At 39.1% G+C, this 22732-nt stretch overlaps 1 protein-coding gene across 1 annotated transcript in view; it reads left to right on the top strand.

The window, feature by feature from the left end:
* Positions 1-22732, top strand: part of CTNNA3 (catenin alpha 3) — a 1555380-nt gene that overhangs the window by 74867 nt on the left and 1457781 nt on the right. The window contains exon 5 of the mRNA XM_036264901.1: positions 18287-18406. Coding sequence (XP_036120794.1) covers positions 18287-18406 — 120 coding nt within the window. The remainder of the gene's footprint in view (positions 1-18286; positions 18407-22732) is intronic.

Raw genomic sequence — 22732 nt, 5'->3', positions numbered from 1 at the left:
AGCCTTGTATTGTAGTTAAATATCAGACAGCATGATACCTACAACTTTGTTCTTCTTTCTCAAGATTATGCGAGCAACTTGAAGTCTTTTGTGGTCATATATAAATTTTAGGATCATCTGTTTTTGTTTTATGAAAAATGCCATTAGTATTTTGATATTTACTTCATTGACGCTATAGATCAAACTTTGGGTGGTATGGACATTTTAATGATACTCATTCTTTCTGTCCATGAGCACACTATATCCTGCCATTTATTTGTAACTTCTTCAGTTTCTTTAAAGAATATTTTTTCCTTAATTGATTTTAGAGAGAAAATAAAGGAGAGGGAGAGAGAGAAGAGAGATAGAAACATTGACGGGAGAGAACATTGATTGGCTGCCTCCTGCATGTCCTCCACTGGGGATTTGGCCCACAACCTGGGCATGTGCCTCGACAGAGAATCAAACTGGCTACCTCTTGGTGCATGGGTTGATGCTCAACCACTGAACCACACCGGTTGGTTTTCAGTTTCTTTCTTTAATGTCTTGTAGTTTTCTGGGTACAGGTCTTTTACATCCTTGTTTAAATTTATTCCTTGGTATTTTATTATTTTGATGCAATTATAAATAGGATTGTTTTCTTTTTGTCCTCACCCGAGGACGTTTTTCCATTTTTTTGTTCAGACAGAGTGGGAGGGAGGGAGGGAGGAGGGAGGGAGAGAAGAGAAAGAGAGAGAGAGAGAGAGAGAGAGAGAGAGAGAGAGAGAAACATCGACGTGAAAGGGACAGATCGAGTGGCCGCCACCTACACGACCAACCAGGGCCGGGGACAAACTGCAACCAAGATACACGCCCCTAGCGGGAACTGAACCCGGTCTCTCTGGACCGCAGGCCGATGCTCTAACCGCTGAGCCAAACTGGCCAGGGCTAGGATTGTTTTCTTAATTTTTCTTTCTAATAGTTCATTATTGGTATATAAAAATGCAACCAATTTTTGAATATTAATTTTACATCTTGCTACTTTACTAAATTCATTTCTTCTAATAGTTTTTTGGTGGATTCTTTAGGGTTCTCTGAGATATATAGTATTATGTCATCTACAAATAATGACAATTTTACTTCTTCCTTTCCAATTGGATAACACTTGCTTTCTCCTTTGATTTCATTGTTAAAGCCATTCTTTGTTTAGTAGTATGTTGTTTAGCCCCCACATATGTGTGTTTTTCAGTTTTCTTCTTGTAACTGATTTCTAGTATTTACCATTGTATTTGGAGAAGATGCGTGATATGACTTTAATCTTATTACATTTATTGAGACTTATTTTGTGACCTAACATATGGTTTGTCCTGGAAAGTGTTCCATGTGCACTTGAAAAGAATGTATATTCTCCTGTTATTGAGTGAAATGTCGTAAAAATGTTAATTAAGTACATCTGGTCTATTATGTCATTTATGAGCACTATTTCCTTGTTGAATTTGTGTGTGGATGATCTGTCCCTTGATGCCAATAGGGTGTTAAAATCGCCTACCATGACTGCTGACCTATCTCTTTATGTCCATCAATATTTGCTTTATATATGTTGGGTGCACATATGTTTGGAAATGGCTCAGGTTGGGCGTGTGAGTTGGATGGGGCAGGGTCTTTGGGAATCACCAGGGTAGGGTGAATAGTGTGAGCTAGGTTAATGGAGAGCTCAGATTTGGTGTCCGCTTGCACCTGCTGGCTGGGAGGGACAAGTAAGCAACATAGGGGGAATGTTGCCTGCCAGCACTTCGCCCCTGTCAAGAGCTTCCCTGACCTCTGCCCCTCAGCCTGCAGCTAGTCAATTCATTTCCTTCCCTATGTCCCTGGCACTTTTAGAGCTGCTGCACCTGCACTAAAGCCCAGGGTGAGTGAGTTTGTGAGCGAGTCCATTTTCAGGCCCCTGGGTAGGCCTCCAGTAGGCCTTTGTCTCACTCAGATGCAATCCCTAATTGTTTCTATAGCCAGGTGTCATAGGGACACCTCTTCCCAGCACTGATGTCCTGGGCTAGGGAGCCAGGTGATGGTCTTGGGTCCCTCGCTACTCAGGGGAGACGTCTGCAGCCAAGGTACCCTCTGGATTTTTAATTGCCACACAGTGGGAGTGGGACCTGCCTGCTCTGAGTCTCCACCCTTTCTGCCAGTCTCGTCGCTGCTTCTCTATATCCTCAGTAAGAAGACTTTTCTGTTCAGCTAGTCTTCAAATGGTTATCAGTGATGGTTGTTCTATAATTTAGTTGTAATTTTGATGTGTTCGTGGGAGGAGGTGAATTCAGTATTTACCTTCTCTGCTATTTTGACTGGAAGTCTCTATGATTCCTATTTTACAGATGAAAAAACTGAGGCATATTGAATTTAAGAAACTTGCTCAAGACAATAGGGAAAAAAAAAACCCAACTTTTGGGACTTGGTACTCCAGGGATTAAAACAACTTTAACTATAAATAGCTTTTAGAAGGGCTTAGAAATACTCCAAGGGTTAGAACAGCTTTAACTATAAATAGCTTTTAGAAGTGCTTAGACAAGCTCATGGGCCAATAACAGGTTGTAAAGGAATTTAGATATATCAGGGGGAGGAGGCTTCTTAACTTTAATCACCCTCTTTCATGCTTGTTGGTGCGTCATCAGAGCCTGAACTTGTGCTAGATCATTTAAACCACTTAAAAGTATTTATAGTAGAACAGTATACCTCATTATGAAAAAGGGAACACCTTTGTGGTAAATTGTGATGTTTTCTATTATTTCATCCTTATGAAAAATTTATATATGAATTGTATTACCAACTAAATTCTCTTCAGGTTTCACATAGAATGAAGACAGATTTTTTTCTTTTTTTGAGATCATCAAGGTTAGAATTATTTAGCCCAACATTTCCCCCCAAAGTAATTCTGCAGAACTTGTCTTATAAATATGCAACATAAAAACATTTCTTTTTGGTCAGTGCTGCCCACAGAAATTTCCTTTAGAATGTTTTTTTTTTTTTTAATTTTTAATTCTTACCCGAGGATATTTTTCCATTGATTTTTCTTCAGACAGAGTGGAAGGAAGAGAAGGAGGGAGAGAGAGAGAGAAACATCGATGTGAGAGAGACACATTGATTTATTTTTTGCCTCCCATATGGCCCCAACTGGAGATAGAAATATGCCCTTGACTGGGAATAGAACCTGTGACTCTGGTATGTGGGCCAATGCTCTAACCGCTGAACCAAACCAGCCAGGGCTCCCTTTGAATGTTTTCAATGAATATTAGCATGTTAAAATCAGTAAGAGATACTGAAGGAAAGAAACTTGTTTAACTTTGCCTAACCCAGAGTTTCCCATCGCTCTTGATCCTAGAACTCTTCTACATTATAGTAACCTTGAAACTTTCTTAAGCCATAGTTTGGGAAATAGTGTTTTAGAATATTTCTAATAATAATCCCGTTTATATTAAATTTTTACTTGGAATAAAAATAATAGTGGCGAAATCTCAGAGCCTTATAGTCTATTATCTTACTGAAGTAGAGTCTCTCCTACAATGTTTGATACACATAATTGTCTAACAATATATGTATTATTAATAGTGATAGTGATCTCAGTTCTGTGAGACAGTGAACCTGATTTTGGACATTTCTGATTGTTGGAGACATTTTTTCTCAAAACAGAGCTTAAATCTGCCTCCTAGCTATTCCCTCCTACTTCTAGTTATACTTTCTGGAGCAACACAGAATCAAGGCAATAGGAAAAGCCTTTTTTTTTTTTTTTTCAAATAACTGATGATTACTCTAAGGATTTATCTTTGGCTCCCCTTATCTAGGCTAAAAAATTTCTTGACCCTTTAACATTTCTTGTATAACAGCTTCAGACTACTCTGAATACTCTAGAATTTCCATATATTGTATGATTTCCAGTTTCCTGCTGACATTTTCAATCTTGATTTTTATGTACTTGAACAAGATAAGCAGAATTGTTTTATGGTTAAAGTTTGAAAATTTCAGTGTCTGGACTCCCAGGGTGTCTGCTTGTGTTATCATTACACTGGTTTTTGTTCATGGTGTCTTGCCTTTGTGTGCTCAACACTATCTCTTCTGGAACTCATCTCAGGAAATTCCTCACTGTTTTATTAGCTCTTTGATGTTTTAAGGATGAGGTATTTTACATATCATCAAATCTTATTAGATTTAATCAGCAGAGGGATTGAGCTGAATTACTAATTTGCCAGTACAAGAAAAAGAAGACTCCAAAATCATTTCTGTAATTTTTTCTGTGCATATTCTACATTATAGGTAGCTTTTATAAAATGTTGAAATCAAAACATCTTGAAATAAAAGTAGACTCTCTGATATGAACATTGCATAATATACTCAGACAATTAACCTGCTTGATTTAATGTTTAACATTACCTATTATGATAGCCTTGTTTTGCTGTTGGTTCATGCTGATTTTGTGAGCAATTAAACCTCCAAGTTTCTGAACTCAAACTACTTTTAATCCAAGTCTTTCTCCTCTGACACTAGTTATCTTTCTATATGTAAAGATAGATGTTAATTTATATTCATTGAATTCTATCTTGTTAATTATGGCTTTTAGATACAGTCCATCCAGATCCTTTTAAAAATAATTTATTTATTTTTAATTAATTTATTTTTGTTTCAGATGTTTCTCCTTTTCCCCCCACTGACACCCTCCTCCTTTTCCTGCCCCCCCACCCCAGCATTGTTGTCTATGTCCATTGGTTATGCTTATATGCATAACTTCTCTGGTTGATCCTTTTGATTTTTAATTTTGTCACTTACCCTAGTGTCATTTTCAGATTTTTTTAAACCAAATTATTCATGGAACATTGTTTAGTGACATGGAAAACTGTGCCATATCTTCCTTCCAGATAGCATCAATCAAATATTAACACATATTGAAGGAAGTTGTTAAAATGCGTTTCAAACTCACTTCGTTGGGCTACTGTATAAACCATGTTTGTTTATTTTATCCTCAAGTACTTTTTTTAAAAAATTCTCACCTGAGGATATTTTTTCCATTTTTTTGTTCAGATAGAGTGGGAGGAAGAGAGAGAGAGAGAGAGAAACATCGACGTGAAAGGGACAGGTCGAGTGGTTGCTACCCACACGACCCAACCAGGGCCAGGGACAAACTGCAACTGAGGTACATGCCCTTAGTGGGAACCAAACCCGGGTCTCTCAGGACCACAGGCCAATGCTCTAACCACTGAACAAAACCGGCCCGGGCTATCCTCAAGTACTTTCTAAAAGGCCTTTCTGAAATCAAGATGTATTTTCTGTATTATCTGTGGCATTACAAATTTATCAGTGTAGTAACTCCAATTGTAAAGAGAATGAGGTTAGTTTGGCATGACTTTTTTTTTTTTTATCCTCACCCAAGGACATTTTTCCATTTTTTGTTCAGATAGAATGGGAGAGAGAGAGTGACAGAGAGAAACATTGATGTGAAAGGGACACATTGAGTGGTGGCCACCTGCATGACCCAAACAGGGCTGGGGACAAACCGCAACCGAGGCACATGCCCTTAGCGGGAACTGAACCCAGGTCTCTCTGGACCACAGGCTGATGCTCTAACCGCTGAGTCAAACCGGCCAGGGCATGACTTACTGTTACTAACCCCATAAGAGCTCTAAGTGACCATTGCTTGCTTGCTTGCTTTTATTCCTTTTTTTCCCTTTTATTGACCTTCATTTTTCAATTACTCACAATCCACGTACTTAGGATTGTAAACCACCTGTCTGCTGGGATCTCCTTGCCCTTAAGATCTAGATCAAATAGGCTTGAACTCTCTTTCTATGTCTGGTCAAGTATAATGCTCTCCCCAAGATTCTGTAAATTTTCTAGGGCTTATATTCTCAGGGTCACCCCTGGGTCTAATTTTTTTCCTCCACTGAATTACTTTAGTTTTAGTTGGTATTTCTGTCCTCCTATTCTACAGTATGTTAATCCATAATTGGAAGTTGATCTTTTCCCTCTTGATTCACTCACACACACACACACACACACACACACACACACACACTCACTCACATTCTGACTCCAATATTCCCAGACAAGCCATGTTTATATATATATGGCAAACCTTACAGAAACTTGGAAAGATGGAAGGGATATATTGTGTAACAGTATATTCTAAATTGCTTCAATTTATATATTATAAGTTTTCAAATTCTGTAGCTACCTTTTCTCATTGTTATCCCACCTTTTTTTCTTTCTACCTACTCTCCTTTGTTGTCTCTTATTCCTCTAAATTACTGTTATTTGAATGCAGTAAGAGTTTTCATCTCTCTACATCAACTAGGTTTCTGCTAATTTGTACCCTCAGATATTACTATCTACCTTAAATTACTCAAGGTATTTCCTCAATATAGATAGTTCCTTTCCTAAGAAGAATTCTGTAGTCCTTCCCTCTCCTTTCCTCCTCTCTCTCTCTGTCTCTCTTACTCTCTCTCTCCCCGCCCTCCCCCTTCGTGCACACATACACACACACATCCTACTATATAACAATCTCTTATAGATGTATTATGGGGAAGGGCATCAACTTTAAAGATATACTTTTCTTCTTCTGAGCACATATTCTTTCAAGAACAGTGGACTACCTTTTCATTTCTCGCTCTTGTTTTGGATATGATAGACAAAGGCCTGCATCTCCTCCTTTATTACAATCTTATCTTACTATTTCATGCAAACTTCTGCTCATTTTGGGCTTTTCCCCCCTGACACTCATATACAAGTTCCTGCTACATTTTTATACTTATTTTTTATTGCACAGTACCAAAGAATTTCTCTGTATATAAAATTTATCTTTATTGTTGAAAGTATTACAGATGTCCCTCCTTTTATCCCCCTATTGACACCCTCCTCCCCGCTCCTGACCCCCTTGCCTTCACCATACTATTGTTTGTGTCCATTGGTTAAGCATGTAAGTTCTTTGGTTTATCTCTTCCCACCCACCCACCACCCCCTTCCCTTTGAAGTTTGTCAGTCTGTTCCCTACTTTCATGTCTCTGGATCTCTTTTGTTTGTCAGCTTACTTTGTTCATTATATCACAATATTTTCTTTAGTGGCCTCATTCTTTTCTTCCTTATTATGATGTTTTCCAATTAACAGAATTTTTCGCTCCTATTGGGGTATATTTTCTCTTAAATGTCAGGTAAATGAGATGCTACTCTCTTTTGATTAATAGTCTTACCTAAACATTTTCTGATCACCTTATACTTTATCTTTATTAAATTATCCTCTTTCCACTGAAACCCCCAAAGATGCAATTATGATCAACCATTTATAAAGGACCTAGACTGAGATCACCAACTAGTGCAAACATGGTTCACTGAGCTACCCTCAGTAGGATAAATACTGCCAACCGACATAGAATTAATATGTATTTAAATACATCAAGGGCTCAGCTGGTGTGGCTCAGTGGATTGAGTGTCATCCTGTGGACTGAGAAGTCCTGGTTCAATTCCCAGTTAGGACACATGCCCGGGATTGGGGTCAATTCCCAGTAGTGGGTGTGCAGGAGGCAGCTGACTAATGTTTCTCTCTCACATTGATGTTTCTGTCTTTCTCTTTCTTCCTCTCTCTTTAAAAAACCAATAACAATATATTAAATATATACATACATACATCAAGGATTTCTGACATGACAGTTTTAAAGGTATATAGTTTCTTAAGAAAATACATGTTCTCTTCTGGGAAAAAAAATAGGTCCAAATCAAAGTTAAGAGAGGATGGAGAAAAAATGTGATATTTCAATATTTAATTAATTTACGGAACTTGAAAAGGCAACTTGGCTTTATTACCACCATTGCTCATAATTTTATATGGGAGTTAAAAAGTTTTCTTTCTTTTGTGCTGTTCAAGTGTTTTGAACTTTTCTTTACTATTTATACTTTTCAAGAGTTCACATTATATTTTATCTGGAATTTATTTATTTATTTATTTATTTATTTATTTATTTATTTATTTATTTATTTATTTTTATCCTCACCCGAGGATATTTTTCCAATTTTTGTACAGATAGAGTGGGAGGGAGAGAGAGGAAGGGAGAGAGAGAGAGAAACATCGATGTGAAGGGACACATTGAGTGTCTGCCACCCGCATGACCAACCAGGGCTGGGGACAAACTGCAACCGAAGTACGTGCCCTTAGCGGGAACCGAACCCGGGTCTCTCTGGACCGCAGGCCGACGCTCTAACCGCTGAGCCAAACTGGCCAGGGCTGGATTTTATTTTTAAAAATATAGTTTTAAATTGATTTTTAGAGAGAAAGGAAGGGAGAGTGAAAGATAGAAACATTGATGTAAGAGAGAACCATCTATGGGCTGCCTCCTGCATGCTCCCTACTGGAGATCAAGCATACAACCCAGGCAGATGCCCTGACCAGGAATCGAACCAGTGATCTTGGTGCATGGGATGACCCTCAACCAACTGAGCCACACCAGCCGGGCTTACATGGATTTTATAAGGGTCAACTTTATTTGAGAGAATATACAGTAGGATTTCTCAGGACAACGTGGAGAAAAAACATAGCTTTTGGTAGTAGAGAGACCTTACTTGAATCCTTGCTCTGTTGTTGATTGGCTGAATGACCTTGGGAAAGTTCAAAATCTGTGAGCCTTGTTTTATCTTTCTGAACTATAGGGATAATAATACTCATTCTGAATACTCTGAAAGGATCTTGTGAAGATTAAATGCTATATTAATTACCTTCAAGAACCCTTTCTCTGTGGTGGTACCTTGCTCCCACTTTTTGACTCTTGCAGTACAATACTGTCCTTATTCCTAAAAAGGAAGGGAAATAAATTTGACTCATGAGTTCAACTAACTTTTATAATATTTATCATATCATAACTAGTTTTTTAAATTGTATTTTTAAACTTATCTTTATTGTTGAATGTATTACAGATGTTCCTCATTTTTCCCCCATTGACCCCCTCATCCCCACTCCCGCCCCTCTCCTGTCTTTCCCCACACTGTTGTCTGTATCCATTGGTAATGCATATATGCATATAAGTTCTTTGGTTTATTTCTTCCCCCCTTCCCTTTGAGGTTTGTCAGTCTAGCAACCAATTTGTACTTCTTAATCCCTTCACCTTTTTTACTCATTCCTCCAACCCCCCTCCCATCTGGCAACCAACAAAATGTTTTCTGTATCTATGAGAATGTTTTTGTTCTGCTTGTTCATTTTTTTTGTAGATTCAATTGTCGATAGATATATACTCATTGCCATTTTGTTTGTTCACATTTTTTATCTTTTTCTTCAAGAAGACCCTTCATCATTTCATATAATAATGGTTTGGTGGTGATGAACTCCTTTAGCTTTTTTTTGTCTGGGAAACTCTTTATATGGCCATTGATTCTAAATGACAGCTTTGCAGGATAGAGTAATCTTAGTTGTCGGTTCTTGCTTTTCATCACTCTGAATATTTCTTGCCACTCCCTTCTGGCCTGCAAAGTTTCTTTTGAGAAATCAGCTGACAGTCTAATGGGAACTCCCTTGTAGGTAACTGACTACTTTTCTCTTGCTGCTTTTAAGATTCTCTTTGTCTTGAACCTTTTGCATTTTGATGACGATGTGTCTTGGTGTGGGCCTCTTGGGGTTCATCTTGTTTGGGACTCTCTGTGCTTCCTGGACTTGTATGTCTGTTTCCTTCACCAAGTTAGGAATGTTTTCTGCCATTATTGTTTCAAACGGGTTTTCAATTTCTTGTTCTCTCTCTTCTCCTTCTGGCACCCCCAAGATGCAAATGTTGGCACGCTTGAAGTTGTCCCAGAGGCTCCTTACACTATCCTCATTTTTTTGGATTCTTTTTGCTGTTCTGAGTGGATGTTTTTTCTTCCTTATATTCCAAATTGATGGTTTGCTTCTTGGCTTTACGTACTCTACCATTGAATCTGTGTAAGTTATTCTTTATTTCAGTTAGTGCTTTCTTCATTTCTGACTGTGCATCCTTCATTTCTGACTAGTTCTTTTTAATGCTCTTGAGGCCCTCACTAAGTTCACTGAGGTTCTCAATAAGTTCATTGAGCATCCTTATAAGCAGTGTTTTGAACTCAGCATCTGTTAGGTTGCTATCTCCATTTCACTTAGTTTTTTCCCTGGAGTTTTGTTCTGTTCTTTTATTTGGGACCTGTTTCTTTATCTCCTCATTTTGGCTGCCTTCCTGTGTTTGTTTCTATGTATTACTTAACAAGAGGTATGGGGCTAGCTGAGACCAGATGCTGCTTGTTTGAAAGAATGTAGGACAACCTGAAGCAGGATCCAAGATAGGCCAATCCTATGGTAAAGCAACTGGCAACAGCTTGGGGTGGGCCTTTAAGTTGGGTGGGGCGGGGCCTCAGGGAATCACCAGGGCGGGGCAACTAGTGTGAGCCAGGTTGCTGGAGTCCCAGATATAGCGGCTGTCTGCCACCCCAGGGAAGGGCTCACCAAAGGAACAAAGGCCTCTGACAGCATGTTTGTCCTGGAGAAAACCCCCTCTCCAGTCCTTGCTCCAATGCCAAACAGTTTAATTCTTCCCTGTATGTCTCTGGCGCCCCTGAAGCTGCTTCCTCGCTGAGCTTAGAGGGAGCAAGTCCCAGTAAGTCTGTGTGTGGGCCCTCTAAGAGGAGCTGCCTGGGGCTCCAGCCGCCTCAGCTTCCCTGAGCCTCAGTTCCTGCTGGTTTTTCCAGCCAGAAGTTATGGGGACTTCTCTTCTTGGCACTAGAACCCTTAGCGAGGCGCCTGGTGTGGGATGGGGACCCCTTGGTCCTCAGGGAGGACCTTCCCAGCCAAGGTGTCCTCCTGATTTTTATCCGCCACACGTGGGTGTGGGACCAGCCCATCCGCCTCCACCCCTCCTACTAGTCTCGCGGCTTCTTTAATTCCGTAGTTGTAGGACTTTCATTCAGCTTGATGTCAGGTGGCTTTGAATGATGGTTGTTCTGTAGTTTAGTTGTAACTTTGATGTGTTTGTGAAAGGACACGATACTGCATTTACCTACAGTGCTATCTTGACTGGAAGTCCTCATAACTAGTTTTATTCAAAAAATTGGAATATTGTTTTCTTTGGATTAGGAAATAGAACAATGTATTATAGAAATGAGTCTACTATATAATAACATGTCAAATATATATTTGACATTTGCTACATACATTGCTATAAAGCATTTATATACTTAAAAATGATTCTGAATATGAAGAATATTTATAATATTGACAGAAAGTCACATATTGCCATATTGTTAGCTGAGACTTTTGGGGGCTATCTTCTATTATTAAAAGGAAGGTATGTAACAGCAAAAAGACTTTTTAAAGCTTTTCTAAATTAAAAATATTAGCAATTTATAAGGGGAGAATTGATATATAATTAAGAGCTGTTAGAAGCCAAGTGTATTCTGAACAAGATTCTAGGAAAATTACACAGAGAGAGATGAGATTTGAAGAATAAAGCAAGTCACAAGACTGGTATTTAAGAAGAAATAGGGGAAAGTAGGAAAAAGAGATAAATGGGTCACAAATCACTGGTTTTGTGCTGATTTTTTTTTTTTAATTTATCTTCAGATAGAGCGGGAGGGAGAAGGGGAGGAAGAGAGACAGAGAGAAACATGGGTGTGAGAGAGTCACATTGACTGGCTGCCACCCACACGACCCCAACCAGGGCAAGGACAAACTGCAACCGAGTTATGTGCCCTTAGTGGGAACCGAACCTGGGACTCTTAGGTCCGCGGGCGGACGCTCTAACCGCTGAGCCAAACTGGCCAGGGCTTGTGCTGAATTTGATACAGAAAAATTTAGGGACAAAGAGAATTTAGGCCATGTAAAATTTTAACTTCTGAAAAGGACAAAGAGCCCCAACTTGATTAACTTATTAATTGATTCAGCAAATGCTTATTTTGTGTGTGCTTAGTGTGTGCCAGTCACTGTACTATGTGCTAGGGATTCATACTTAGAAAAAATAATACCATAGTCCTCTTCTCCTGGAATTTATAGACTAGTTAAGAAATAAATTAACAATATAAGTTACTATGATAGAATTGGTGTAAGATTATTAATGAAAAGAGAGTAGCATCTCATTTACCTGACATTTAAGAGAAAATATACCCCAATAGGAGTAAAAAATTCTGTTATTTGTAAAACATCATAATAAGGAAGAAAAGAATGAGGCCACTAAAGAAAATATTGTGATATAATGAACAAAATAAGCTGACAAACAAAAGAGATCCAAAGACATGGAAGTAGGGAACAGACTGACAAACCTCAAAGGGAAGGGGGTGGTGGGTGGGTGGGAAGAGATAAACCAAAGAACTTATATGCATATATACATAACCAATGGACACAAACAACAGTATGGTAAAGACACGGGGGCGGGGGGGGGGTCAGGAGTGGGGAGGAGGGTGTCAATAGGGGGATAAAAGGAGGGACATCTGTAATGCTTTCAACAATAAAGATAAAAAAAATAAAGACCCACACTAAGACACATTAAAATTAAAATATTAGAAGTTAAAGACAAGGAGAGAATGTTAAAAGCAGCAAGTGAAGAACAATTTGTTATGAACAAGGGAAGCCCCATAAAACTATAAGCAATTTTTTTTTAGCAGAACATTTCAGACCAGAAGAGAGTGGCATGATATATTTAAATGCTGAAAAACTGCCAACCAAGGATGTTCTACCCAACAAAGTTATCATTATAAATAAGGAGAGAGAGAGTTTTTTAGACAAACAGAATCTTAAGTAGTTCATTACCACTACTATAGTTTTTGACTTTATGGTTACCACAGGGCTTACATATAACATCATCTATTTATAGCGTTCTATTTTAAGTTAATAACAACTTAAGTTTGAATGTATTCTAAAATTTTACATTTCTACTCCTCTTCCCACATTTTATGTTTTTGATGTCACATTTTACATCATCTTATCTTGAGTATTCCTTTACTGATTATTGTAAGTTACATTTCTTTTTATTCCTTTTGTCTTTTAACCTTCATACTAACTTAATCAATGATTAATCTACTACATTACTATATGTTTTCATTTACTACTGAAATTTAGACTTTGTCATTAATTTGTATTCTTTCTTTTTAGCTTAAGTCCCTTCAATGTTTCTTGTAATGGGTACTAGAATACGCATTCTTCTCAAGCACATATGGAACATTCTCCAGGACAGCTAATATATAAGGCCACAAAACAAGTGTTACCAAATTTAAAACAACTCATGTCAAGCATGTTTGCCAACCACAATGATATGTAACTAAAAACTTAGAAGAAGGAAACTAGAAAATTCACAAATAATATGAAGATTAAACAACATGCTACTGAACAAACAATGGATAAACAAAGAAATCAAAAGATAAATAAAAAATACCTCAAGACAAATGAAAATGGAAGTATAAATACCCAAACTATGAGATGCAGTGAAGGTACTTTTAAGAGGAAAGCTCATTCAATAAATGCTTTTCAAGAAACAAGACAAATCTTTCCCTCCTTAAACAAGAAAAATTTCAAAAACAAATCTAAGTTTCTAGTTCCTTGAGGTGCAAAAAGAAGAAATGAGGCCTAAATTTAATAGAGGGAAGGAATCAAAAGATCAGAACAGAAATAAATGAAATAGAAACTAAAAAGACAATGGAAATGGTCAATGACTAGGAGCTGCTTCTTTAAAAAAATAAAATGGACAAATCTTTAGCTAGACTCACCAGAAAGAGACAAAAATTCAAATAAAATCAGAAATGAAATAAGACACACTACAAGTGATATCACAGAAATACCAAATATCATAAGAGACTACTATAGTTATACACCAAAAAATTAGACAACCTAGAAGAAATAAATAAATTCCTGGAAACATATAACATTCCAAGATTAGATCATGAAAAATAGAAAATCTGAAGAGACCAATTACTAGTAAGGATATTGAATCAGTTGGTTTTTTTGTTTGGTTTGTTTTTTAGATTCCACATATAAGATCATATGGTATTTGTCTTTCTCTGCCTGATTTATTGCACTGAGCATAATGCCCTCGAGGTCAATCCATGTTGTCACAAAGGGCAAGATTTCCTTCTGTCTGTGGCTGAATAGTATTTCATTGTATACACATACCGTATTGTCTTTATCCGTTTATTCACTGATGAACACAGGTTACTTTTTATATCTTGACTAATATAAATAATGCTACAATGAACATGGAGGTGCATATACTCTGTAGTGTCCTGGGAATGGCAGTCTACCAAGAACTATCTTTTTTTAAAATTCTCACCTGAGGATATGTTTTTATTGATGTTAGAGACATCGGTCGGTTGTGTCCTGTATGTGCCTTGACCAGGGATAGATCAAACCCACAACATAGGTATGTGACCTGATTGGGAATTGAACCCACAACCTTTTGGTGTATGGGATGATGTTCCAACTGAGTCACTTGGCCAGGGCAAGAACTATCTTTCTGATTGCTACAGTTCCATGGGACCCAGGAACATAAGCCTCCCTGTCCTCTGGAGCTAGGAGATCTTGGGGTATCCCTTCAGTGGCTGCCACAAAAACTGGGTCACCAGATGTAAAACTCAGGGCACCAGATGTGTAGAAGCTGTTATTTGGAAGATACTGGTGCTCTGGAGCACAGAAGAGGGAGAATGTAAAGATAGTGCCCACTGGCTGGAGCGAGGCAGAGGGGGACTGTAAAGATGGCACCTACTGAAAAAAGAATAAAAAGAAAAAGAAGAAAAAAAGAAAAGAAAAAATGGCACCTACTAGCTTTAGGAAGGCAGAAAAAGAGCGGAAAGATGGTGCCCACCAGCACTGTGCTCAGAGAATATCCCAGCAGGTCTCTGCCCCATAGACCAATACTTTAAAATTAGCAAATGAATCTTTTTCACACAAAGTTGGGGTGCATTTCAAGGGGCTGTATCTACACTGGGCCCTAGGGTGGGTGAGTCTGTATAGGAGCCCTTTAAAAGCCTGTTAGTATGCTACAGCCCTACCAGTCTGGTGGATGTCAACCCCACTGGTCTTCAAAGCCAGGTATTTTGGAGGCTCATCTCTCAGCTGCTGGTCTTAGAAGTTGGGGTGCCTAATGTGGGGTCTGAACTCTGCACTCCTCAGGGAGATGATCTGTTTTTTTGAGCTTCCTGATTGTGGGTTGCTTCGTTGGGGGTGGGGTTTATGGCGAGGTTGTGTCTTCACCGTTTCTACCTGCTTCGGTGTGGTTTCCCACTCGTTTACCTGATGTGAAGCAGTATCTTTGACAATTTTTAGGAGTTTTTTTGGGGAAATTGTTCCATGTATAGTGTAGATTCACTGTGTCCATGGGAGGAGGTGAATTCAGGATCTTCCTACATTGCCATCTTGAACTGGAACTTGAACAGAAAGGAAACCGATGAGAAAACACTGGGGGTGGGGGTGGGGGATGTTACAGCACTTATTTTTATGGAAAATTTTGGGCTAAGAGATACTATTCCCATTTTCTAATCCTTTCCTGCCCTGTGATATTTGATAAGGTAGTCAAATAGGACAGAATTTGCATTTGTTTCTCAGAGACCATTTTAATACTCAGTTTTGACAGTTTTAGAACCTATCTAGGTTTGTTTTGGGTTCAGATTCATTCATTGGGGTTTTTTGTTTGTTTCAATTTTATCTGTAATGAGTTGAAAATATTAACACAGACAAATTTCAACATTCAACAAATTATTTTGGGATTCTTGAATTATTCTAAATTACTGATGAACACTTTCAACAGGTACAATCCAGGAATATTAAAATCTCTTTGATTAATTGTACTTCTTTCCCCAAGTTATCTTAAACTGAGGGATCATTTATTTGAGAAATAGTCACTATAATGCAATTACAATGGACTGAATTAATGTAGAAAATCTCAAGAGGTCTCTTTCAATGATAAAGCACAATGGCCTCTTGGATTGAAAAATCTTCAAATTGTCAGTAAAAATTACTATGTTTTACTTCAGCTTCATCTGCAAGGTAAAATTATGGCTTTCATTTTTTAGCATCTTTAAGTGTTTATGTGGGCAGATGTTGATGGGATCTAACACAAAGTTATATACAGATTTTGTATGACCTCCCCTTGACAATTATTTGTTTTTGTAAATGAAAAAAACCCACTTCAGTGAATGAATCATCATAGTTTGAGTACTCTGAGCTATTTAGTATCAATGAATAGAGGATATAAGTCCTGATAATGAAAGTTCAAGCTGAAATCTCCACATTATGCAGAGTCTGACCTTTAATGAAAACATTCTGTGGTGATGTACCCTTACTGGATTTTCTTTTCTTTGGCCGTGGACAGAATGGAGTTAGTGGTTTTCATGTTTCTTAGTTTGAAGCCTTAGTAATGTGTTAACTCTAAAGTTTCTATTTGGAATTGTATAAAATTTCACAGACATAAATGTGAGGAAGAAATATTAAGAAGCAGAGCTCACTTAGGGAACAGATTGATTGGCAAAATATTTTGTATTACTTAGAGATAAAATGACTTAAATTGTTTTTAAGTTTTAGGCCTGTTATTGTTTTGATTTAAAGATAGAATGGACCAAGGAATAGCAAGGCACAGAAACAGTCACATAACATAATAAACAGTTAACATAATGGTTATTAAAATAATGTTTAAAGAAATTTGCTTCCTATGCTACAAAAGGGGAAAACGAGCAGACTTTGGCTATGTTTAAACTGATGGGTGGGATTGGTTCCCATATAAGGCTCTGAAAATTCTTCCTATGATTTGAGGCCCAACTCAATTTCCCTCGTGTCTTTTATGTGGCCTGAGTTTTTCAATATCAATGAGTGTTTTCAGTTTCACCACATGTTACTTGTATCTCTGTTATTATGTTCTCTGTACTATGCCTTGTGTTAGAGTTAATGATAGAGTAGAAAGAGCACGACACGGTGGTCAACACCCAATTCAAACTATTTGAGTCCCAGTTGACTTACTGGTAGAATGGGAAGGGAATGGAGAAGTCTTGTGGTTCCTGTGAGGATTAATTTGGAAGCAGACAGTACCTGGCTGGCACTCAAATGTCAGTGTCGTTCCCATCTCTGAGTTTCATGTCTAATTTCCCGATATTCTTTGTTTAGCCCTGGAGATGTGTTTTATATTCATGGTGCCTTGTGCATAGTAGGTTCTAAAAGGTTACGTTGTTGAATGTAATTTACTGTCCTGCTGTGGAAGCTTAGTACTGTTATTTCCCATTTCTTTTTCCTCTGCCACCTTGGATTGAGATAAATATGTTGCTTTCGTGAAATTGAGGATTTAATGCAGTAGAATGCCATTATACTACAACTTATTCCATAGAGTTTGAAATAGTAAGGGTCAAATCATTTCCCTGGAAACTTAATTATATTCTGTAAAATCCTATTAGCCTGTCTCATAGCATCATAGTCACAGTGGAGTTCTGGTGTGTTTAAGATGGTGAAGTCTGTATCTGTAGAAATCCATCTAATGGCACACAGTGAGCATATGGAAAATAAATGACATAAAGAGAGAGAAAATGCAAATGTCTTGCAAATAACATTACTTGACATTTTCAATCACTAATGCTCCAAAGTAGGTTCTAATTTACGAAAATAAACCAAGAATTCAATTTGTTGTGAGCTCCCTTTGCTTAATTATTAGTAGCAGAACAATATTCTGTGATCCACTGCAATTTGTCTCCTTTGTGTTTATCTAGTATCTGAATTAAAAATGAACAGAAGCGTTCTGATTCAGCAGAACTGATTTCATAACTCCTCTGTGTTATAAAGCGGGAATGAAAAAATGTTTCCTGAAAACGCTACATATGCTTCCATCACCACAATGCTAGTTTTCTTACCTTCTCAAAATATAAGATCTGAGAGATCTTCCTGGCTGAAGTTTGCTGCAGGCCTATTCTGCATAGATATCTTTATGGAGGCAAGCAACTACTTTTATATAAATTTGTTTTCACGGTTGGAATGTGAGAGCTCTTTGAATACTTCCTCATTATAATTTGAAATTATACATACATTCATTGCACTTTTTATCTTTAAAAGTAGCAGTGTGTGCTAAGACATGAAGAGTTAAAAACAACAACAACAACCCAGTATCTCTTGTTGAAATGAGGACTAAATGCATTTTCATTTATACAGTAATGTTGGTTGTCCAATTTTTAATTCTTCATAATTTTGAAAATTTTTTATTGAAAGGCAATTAGCGTGCATTTATTGTCTCTGTTTTATGAATGGGAGAAACTGAGGCTCAGTATCAACTATTTCTCTGTGTTAGCTAATTAGAAATTTGAGAAGAAATATGCTGCTATCCTAATGATTTACTTTTGTCTTTAATTTCAGTTTCAAAAGACATTTGAGTCTCTTAAAAATGTTTCCAACAAATCTGACCTCCAGAAAACCTACCAGAAGCTTGGGAAGGAGCTGGAAAACTTGGACTATTTAGCCTTCAAACGTCAACAGGTAAGAGTGAGAACTCTCCTTGGTGCAGGAGGTGAAACTCGAGGCTTTTGCTGTCCTGCCTGCCGGTGTTGGTGGGCCTGGGGACACTTAGCCTTTACTGTTGAGGGCAGAAATAGGTTGTGCTGTGCTGTGCTGTGTTGTGTTGTGTCGACGGGTCTGTTCACATGACTGTACATTACTTTCGTGTGCACTGGAGGGGTTTCCACATGTGTCCTTTCACCTCTCTTAAAGAAAACTCCTACTGGTGTAAGGGTACAACTCCCCTTCCATTAAGAATGCTTCAGTGGCATAAAAGGAAACTCTATGAGTCTTGATCTGATGGCTTTTATATTGATAGGGGGATATTTGAGAAAAATCCCCTGAAGACCAGGTAAAGGATGTGGCTGTATATACAACATGAAGGAAAAGAGTCATAAATATGACAAAATAGAAATCAACCTTTGCTTTTCTTATTGGATTTCTGAAGATCAGTAAAAATTTGCTAAATGTATTAGATTGAAGAAAAATATACTTTACAAATGCAGGTCTTTTGTCTCCTTGTATAGCTCCCAAGATAAATTCAGAGCCAAAATCGATCAGGGTTGCTTTTAGAACCAGTATTTTGTAATATTAATAATCATTAAATCCTGTGTGTTGGTGCGATACTGCCGTAGTAGCTAGCTACTTTTCCCAAGCTGGATCTTCTCCAGTTTCTTCACAGCCACTAGGTGTCAGGGTTGTCAAGCTTTTACTTTGACGGAATGTTTATTCCCATCAGAACTGCCAGTGAGATGTTTAAATTAGGTTGCGTGAAATTTGGGAATGTGCTCAATGATGGATGGCGTCTAGAAGAATGAGTAAGTGGCTGACTCGGATGGCCAGGCGTCAAGTCCATTACTTAAGAATCTTTCCTGTTAGTGTGGCAAAAGGTGTGACTCTTCTTACCAGTGCCAGTTTCACAGAGTCTGGATCTTTGGCATGGGGGTTTTCAAAGCAGGACTTCATATGTGTAGTTACACCACATGAAGTCAGCATAGTATGGTCTAGAAATACTGACTTGAAAAGAAAATTGTGTTTTAGGTTTTGTTTTATCACAGACCTTATCATTTCACCTTCCCAAAGGCCCTATTTCCTTAGGAGCTATATTTGTTTTGTAGAATGTTCTGGGGCAAAGCAGTATCTCGGCACATACTTTAATTTATATGAAAAAGGACATGCTATCCATTTCAGTTATTGTTATTATTTTTTTAACCTATTTTTTAATCCTCACCTGAGGACATTTTTCCATATTTTGTTCAGATAGAGTGGGAGGGGCAGAGAGAGAGAAACATTGATGTGAAAGGGACACATTGAGTGGTTGCCACCCACATGACCCAACCAAGGCTGAGGACAAACTGTAACCGAGGTATGTGCCCTTAGCGGGAACCGAACCCGCGTCTCTCTGGACTGCAGGCCGACACTCTAACTGCTGAGCCAAACTGGCCAGGGCAACTTATTATTATTATTTTTTTATCCTCACCTGAGGACATTTTTGCATTTATCTTCAGATAGAGCAGGAGGGAGAGAGGGAGGAAGAGAGAGAGAGAAACATTAACATGAGAGAGACACATCAAGTGGTCGCCACCCACATGACCCCAACCGGGGCGGGGGACAAACTGCAACCGAGGTACGTGCCCTTAGTGGGAACCGAACCCAGGACTCTGGTCTGCAGGCTGACTAACTATTGAGCAAAACTGGCCAAAGTTAACCTATTTTTAAATCAGTGAGGGCTTAGGTATTAGTACATGCAACAGAGCAGTTACAGTTACTGAGAGGTTCTGCAATAAGCTTCTGGATGCTGCTGCTTCAAATTCACGCATCGAGTCCCTGCCCTGGCCCATGCAACTTGTAGTACAGGTATGTCCAAGAGCCATATTTTACCACTGAGGATTATTTGAGTTGGCAGGCAGTAGTCACTGTTCTCTCTTCTCCGTTCTCATTAACACATTCTCAGTGATTAGATTCTTACATTAGCTAATTGTGAATTTGGAAAAATAGGAATGCTTCAAGGGCAGAGCTCTGGGAGAATGGCACTGAGGACAGATAGGTAAATTGTATGTGAGAAAACTAGGGCCACATGGGGTGTACGTATGTGCACTTATGTAGACATAAATCATATACTATTTATTAAATGACCAATATCTGCTATAGAGCATGATTAATACATTTATGGATTAGATAATTAAATACGACAATATAAAAGGGGTTGGTTTTATGAGCACCATTTACCAATGAGAAAACTTTTAAAAAGAATTTATCTTTATTAGGAGGGAGGGGTCAAGATGGCGTTGTAGGTAAAGGCGGTATCGCCTCCTCCCACAACCACATCAAAATTACAATACAAGCATCGTTCAGAACTGCCTGAAATCTAGCTGAATGGATGTCCTACAACTACAGAATTCAAGAAGCAGCCACATTGAGACTGGTAGGAGGAGCAGAGGCACGGATTGGCTGGTACCACACCCACCTGTGGTGGATAAAATTTAGAAGAGACCTTGGCTGGGAAGGTCCTCCCTAAGAAGTGAGGGGTCCCTGTCCCACACCAAGCACCCAGCTCAGGGTACCAGTGCCAGGAATAAAAGTCCCCATAACTTCTGGCTGGAAAAACCAGCAGGAACTAAGGCAGAGGGAGGCTGTGTCTATGGCTGCAGGAGCCCCGGGCAGTTCCTCTTAAAGGGCCTGCGCACAGACTTACTCAGACCTGCTCCCTCTGAGCTCTGAGGAGAGGCAGCTTGAGGGGCACCAGAGAACAGGGAAGAACTGAGCTGTTTGACCTCCAAACAAGGACGAGGGCTGGAGGGGCAGCTTTCTCCTGGACAGACGTGCTGGTGGAGGCCGTTGTTCCTTTGGTGAACCCTTCCCCCACAGGGCAGGCAGACGGCCTCCATATCTGGGATTTTAGCAACCTGGCTCACACTGTTGGCCCCGCCCTGATGATTCCCCAAGGCTCTGCCCCTCCCAACTTTTGGGCCCACCCAAGCTGTTTCCAAAGGCTGTACCATAAGATTGGCCTGTCTTTGATCCTGCTTCAGAGTTTCCTAAATCTCTCAAACAAGCAGCATCTGGTCTCAGAGAGCCCCATACCTATTGTTAAGTAGCCCCAGGCCTGGCATTAGGAGTAGACAGCCTTGGTTCACAACTTGGCTTCTCCTGGACACCTCCAAGCCCTGCACAGGAAGCAGCCATCTGCAGTTCACTTTGTAGCTTATGCCAGATGGCCCTGGATAGAGCACAGGCAGTGGCTGACCTTGCCCCAGGGCCAGCACACCTTGGACAGCTTCAGACCACATTGAAACACCACCACCCAACAACCTCCACAAGTGACACACTCAATGAGTGGACTCAGTGGGTACCAGAGCCCTGCTGAAGTAAGTCTTGCTCTGTGTGGTGGGCCCCTACACAGCTGATCATCCAAGGTAGTCAGGGGTTGGTGGCTAGTGGGCACAGCCAGTCCTTGCACCTGATCAGCCTGAGTAAACCCCTCCCATTGACATGCCAATAGCAATCAAGGCTCAATTACAACAGAAGGGTGTACAATGCACACTAGGGGTGCACCATGAGGACCAGCTGGGGTGATCAGGGAGACTGTACCACTGGATCCTACAGGACACATACAATAGTAGGCCATCCTATGAAGCCTAGGAGGTATAGCCACTCTGCCTAATACATAGAAACAATCACAAGGAAGCAGCCAAAATGAGGAGACAAAGAAACATGTCCCAAATGGAAGAAAAGAACAAAACTCCAGGAAAAGAACTAAACAAAATGGAGATAAGCAACCTAGCAGATGTAGAGTTCAAAACACTGGTTATAAGGTTGCTCAGGGAACTTGGTGAGACATCCAAGGGACATAGTGAGACCTTCAAGAACCTTGAGACCTCCGAGGAACTTAGTGAGAACATCAACAACATGAAAAAGGGACAGTCAGAAATTAAGGATGCACTAACTGAAATAAAGAATAATTTACAGGGAGTCAGTAGTAGAGTAGGTAAAGCAAGAAGCAAACCATCGATTTGGAATATAAGGAACAGAAAACACCCAACCAGAACAGCAAAAAGAAAAAGGAATACAAAAAATGAGGATAGTGTAAGGAGCCTCTGGGACAACTTCAAGCGTGCCAACATTTGCATCGTGGGGTGCCTGAAGGAGAAGAGAGAGAACAAGAAATTGAAAACCTATTTGAAACAATAATGACAGAAAACTTTCCTAACTTGTTGAAGGAAACAGACATACAAGTCCAGAAAGCACAGAGTTCCAAACAAGTTGAACCCAAAGAGGTTCACACCAAGACACATCATCATCAAAATG

Source organism: Molossus molossus, unplaced genomic scaffold (genome assembly GCF_014108415.1).
Source record: "Molossus molossus isolate mMolMol1 unplaced genomic scaffold, mMolMol1.p scaffold_m16_p_17, whole genome shotgun sequence".
NCBI lineage: Eukaryota > Metazoa > Chordata > Mammalia > Chiroptera > Molossidae > Molossus > Molossus molossus.
This window is presented reverse-complemented; position numbering and strand designations above follow the sequence as displayed.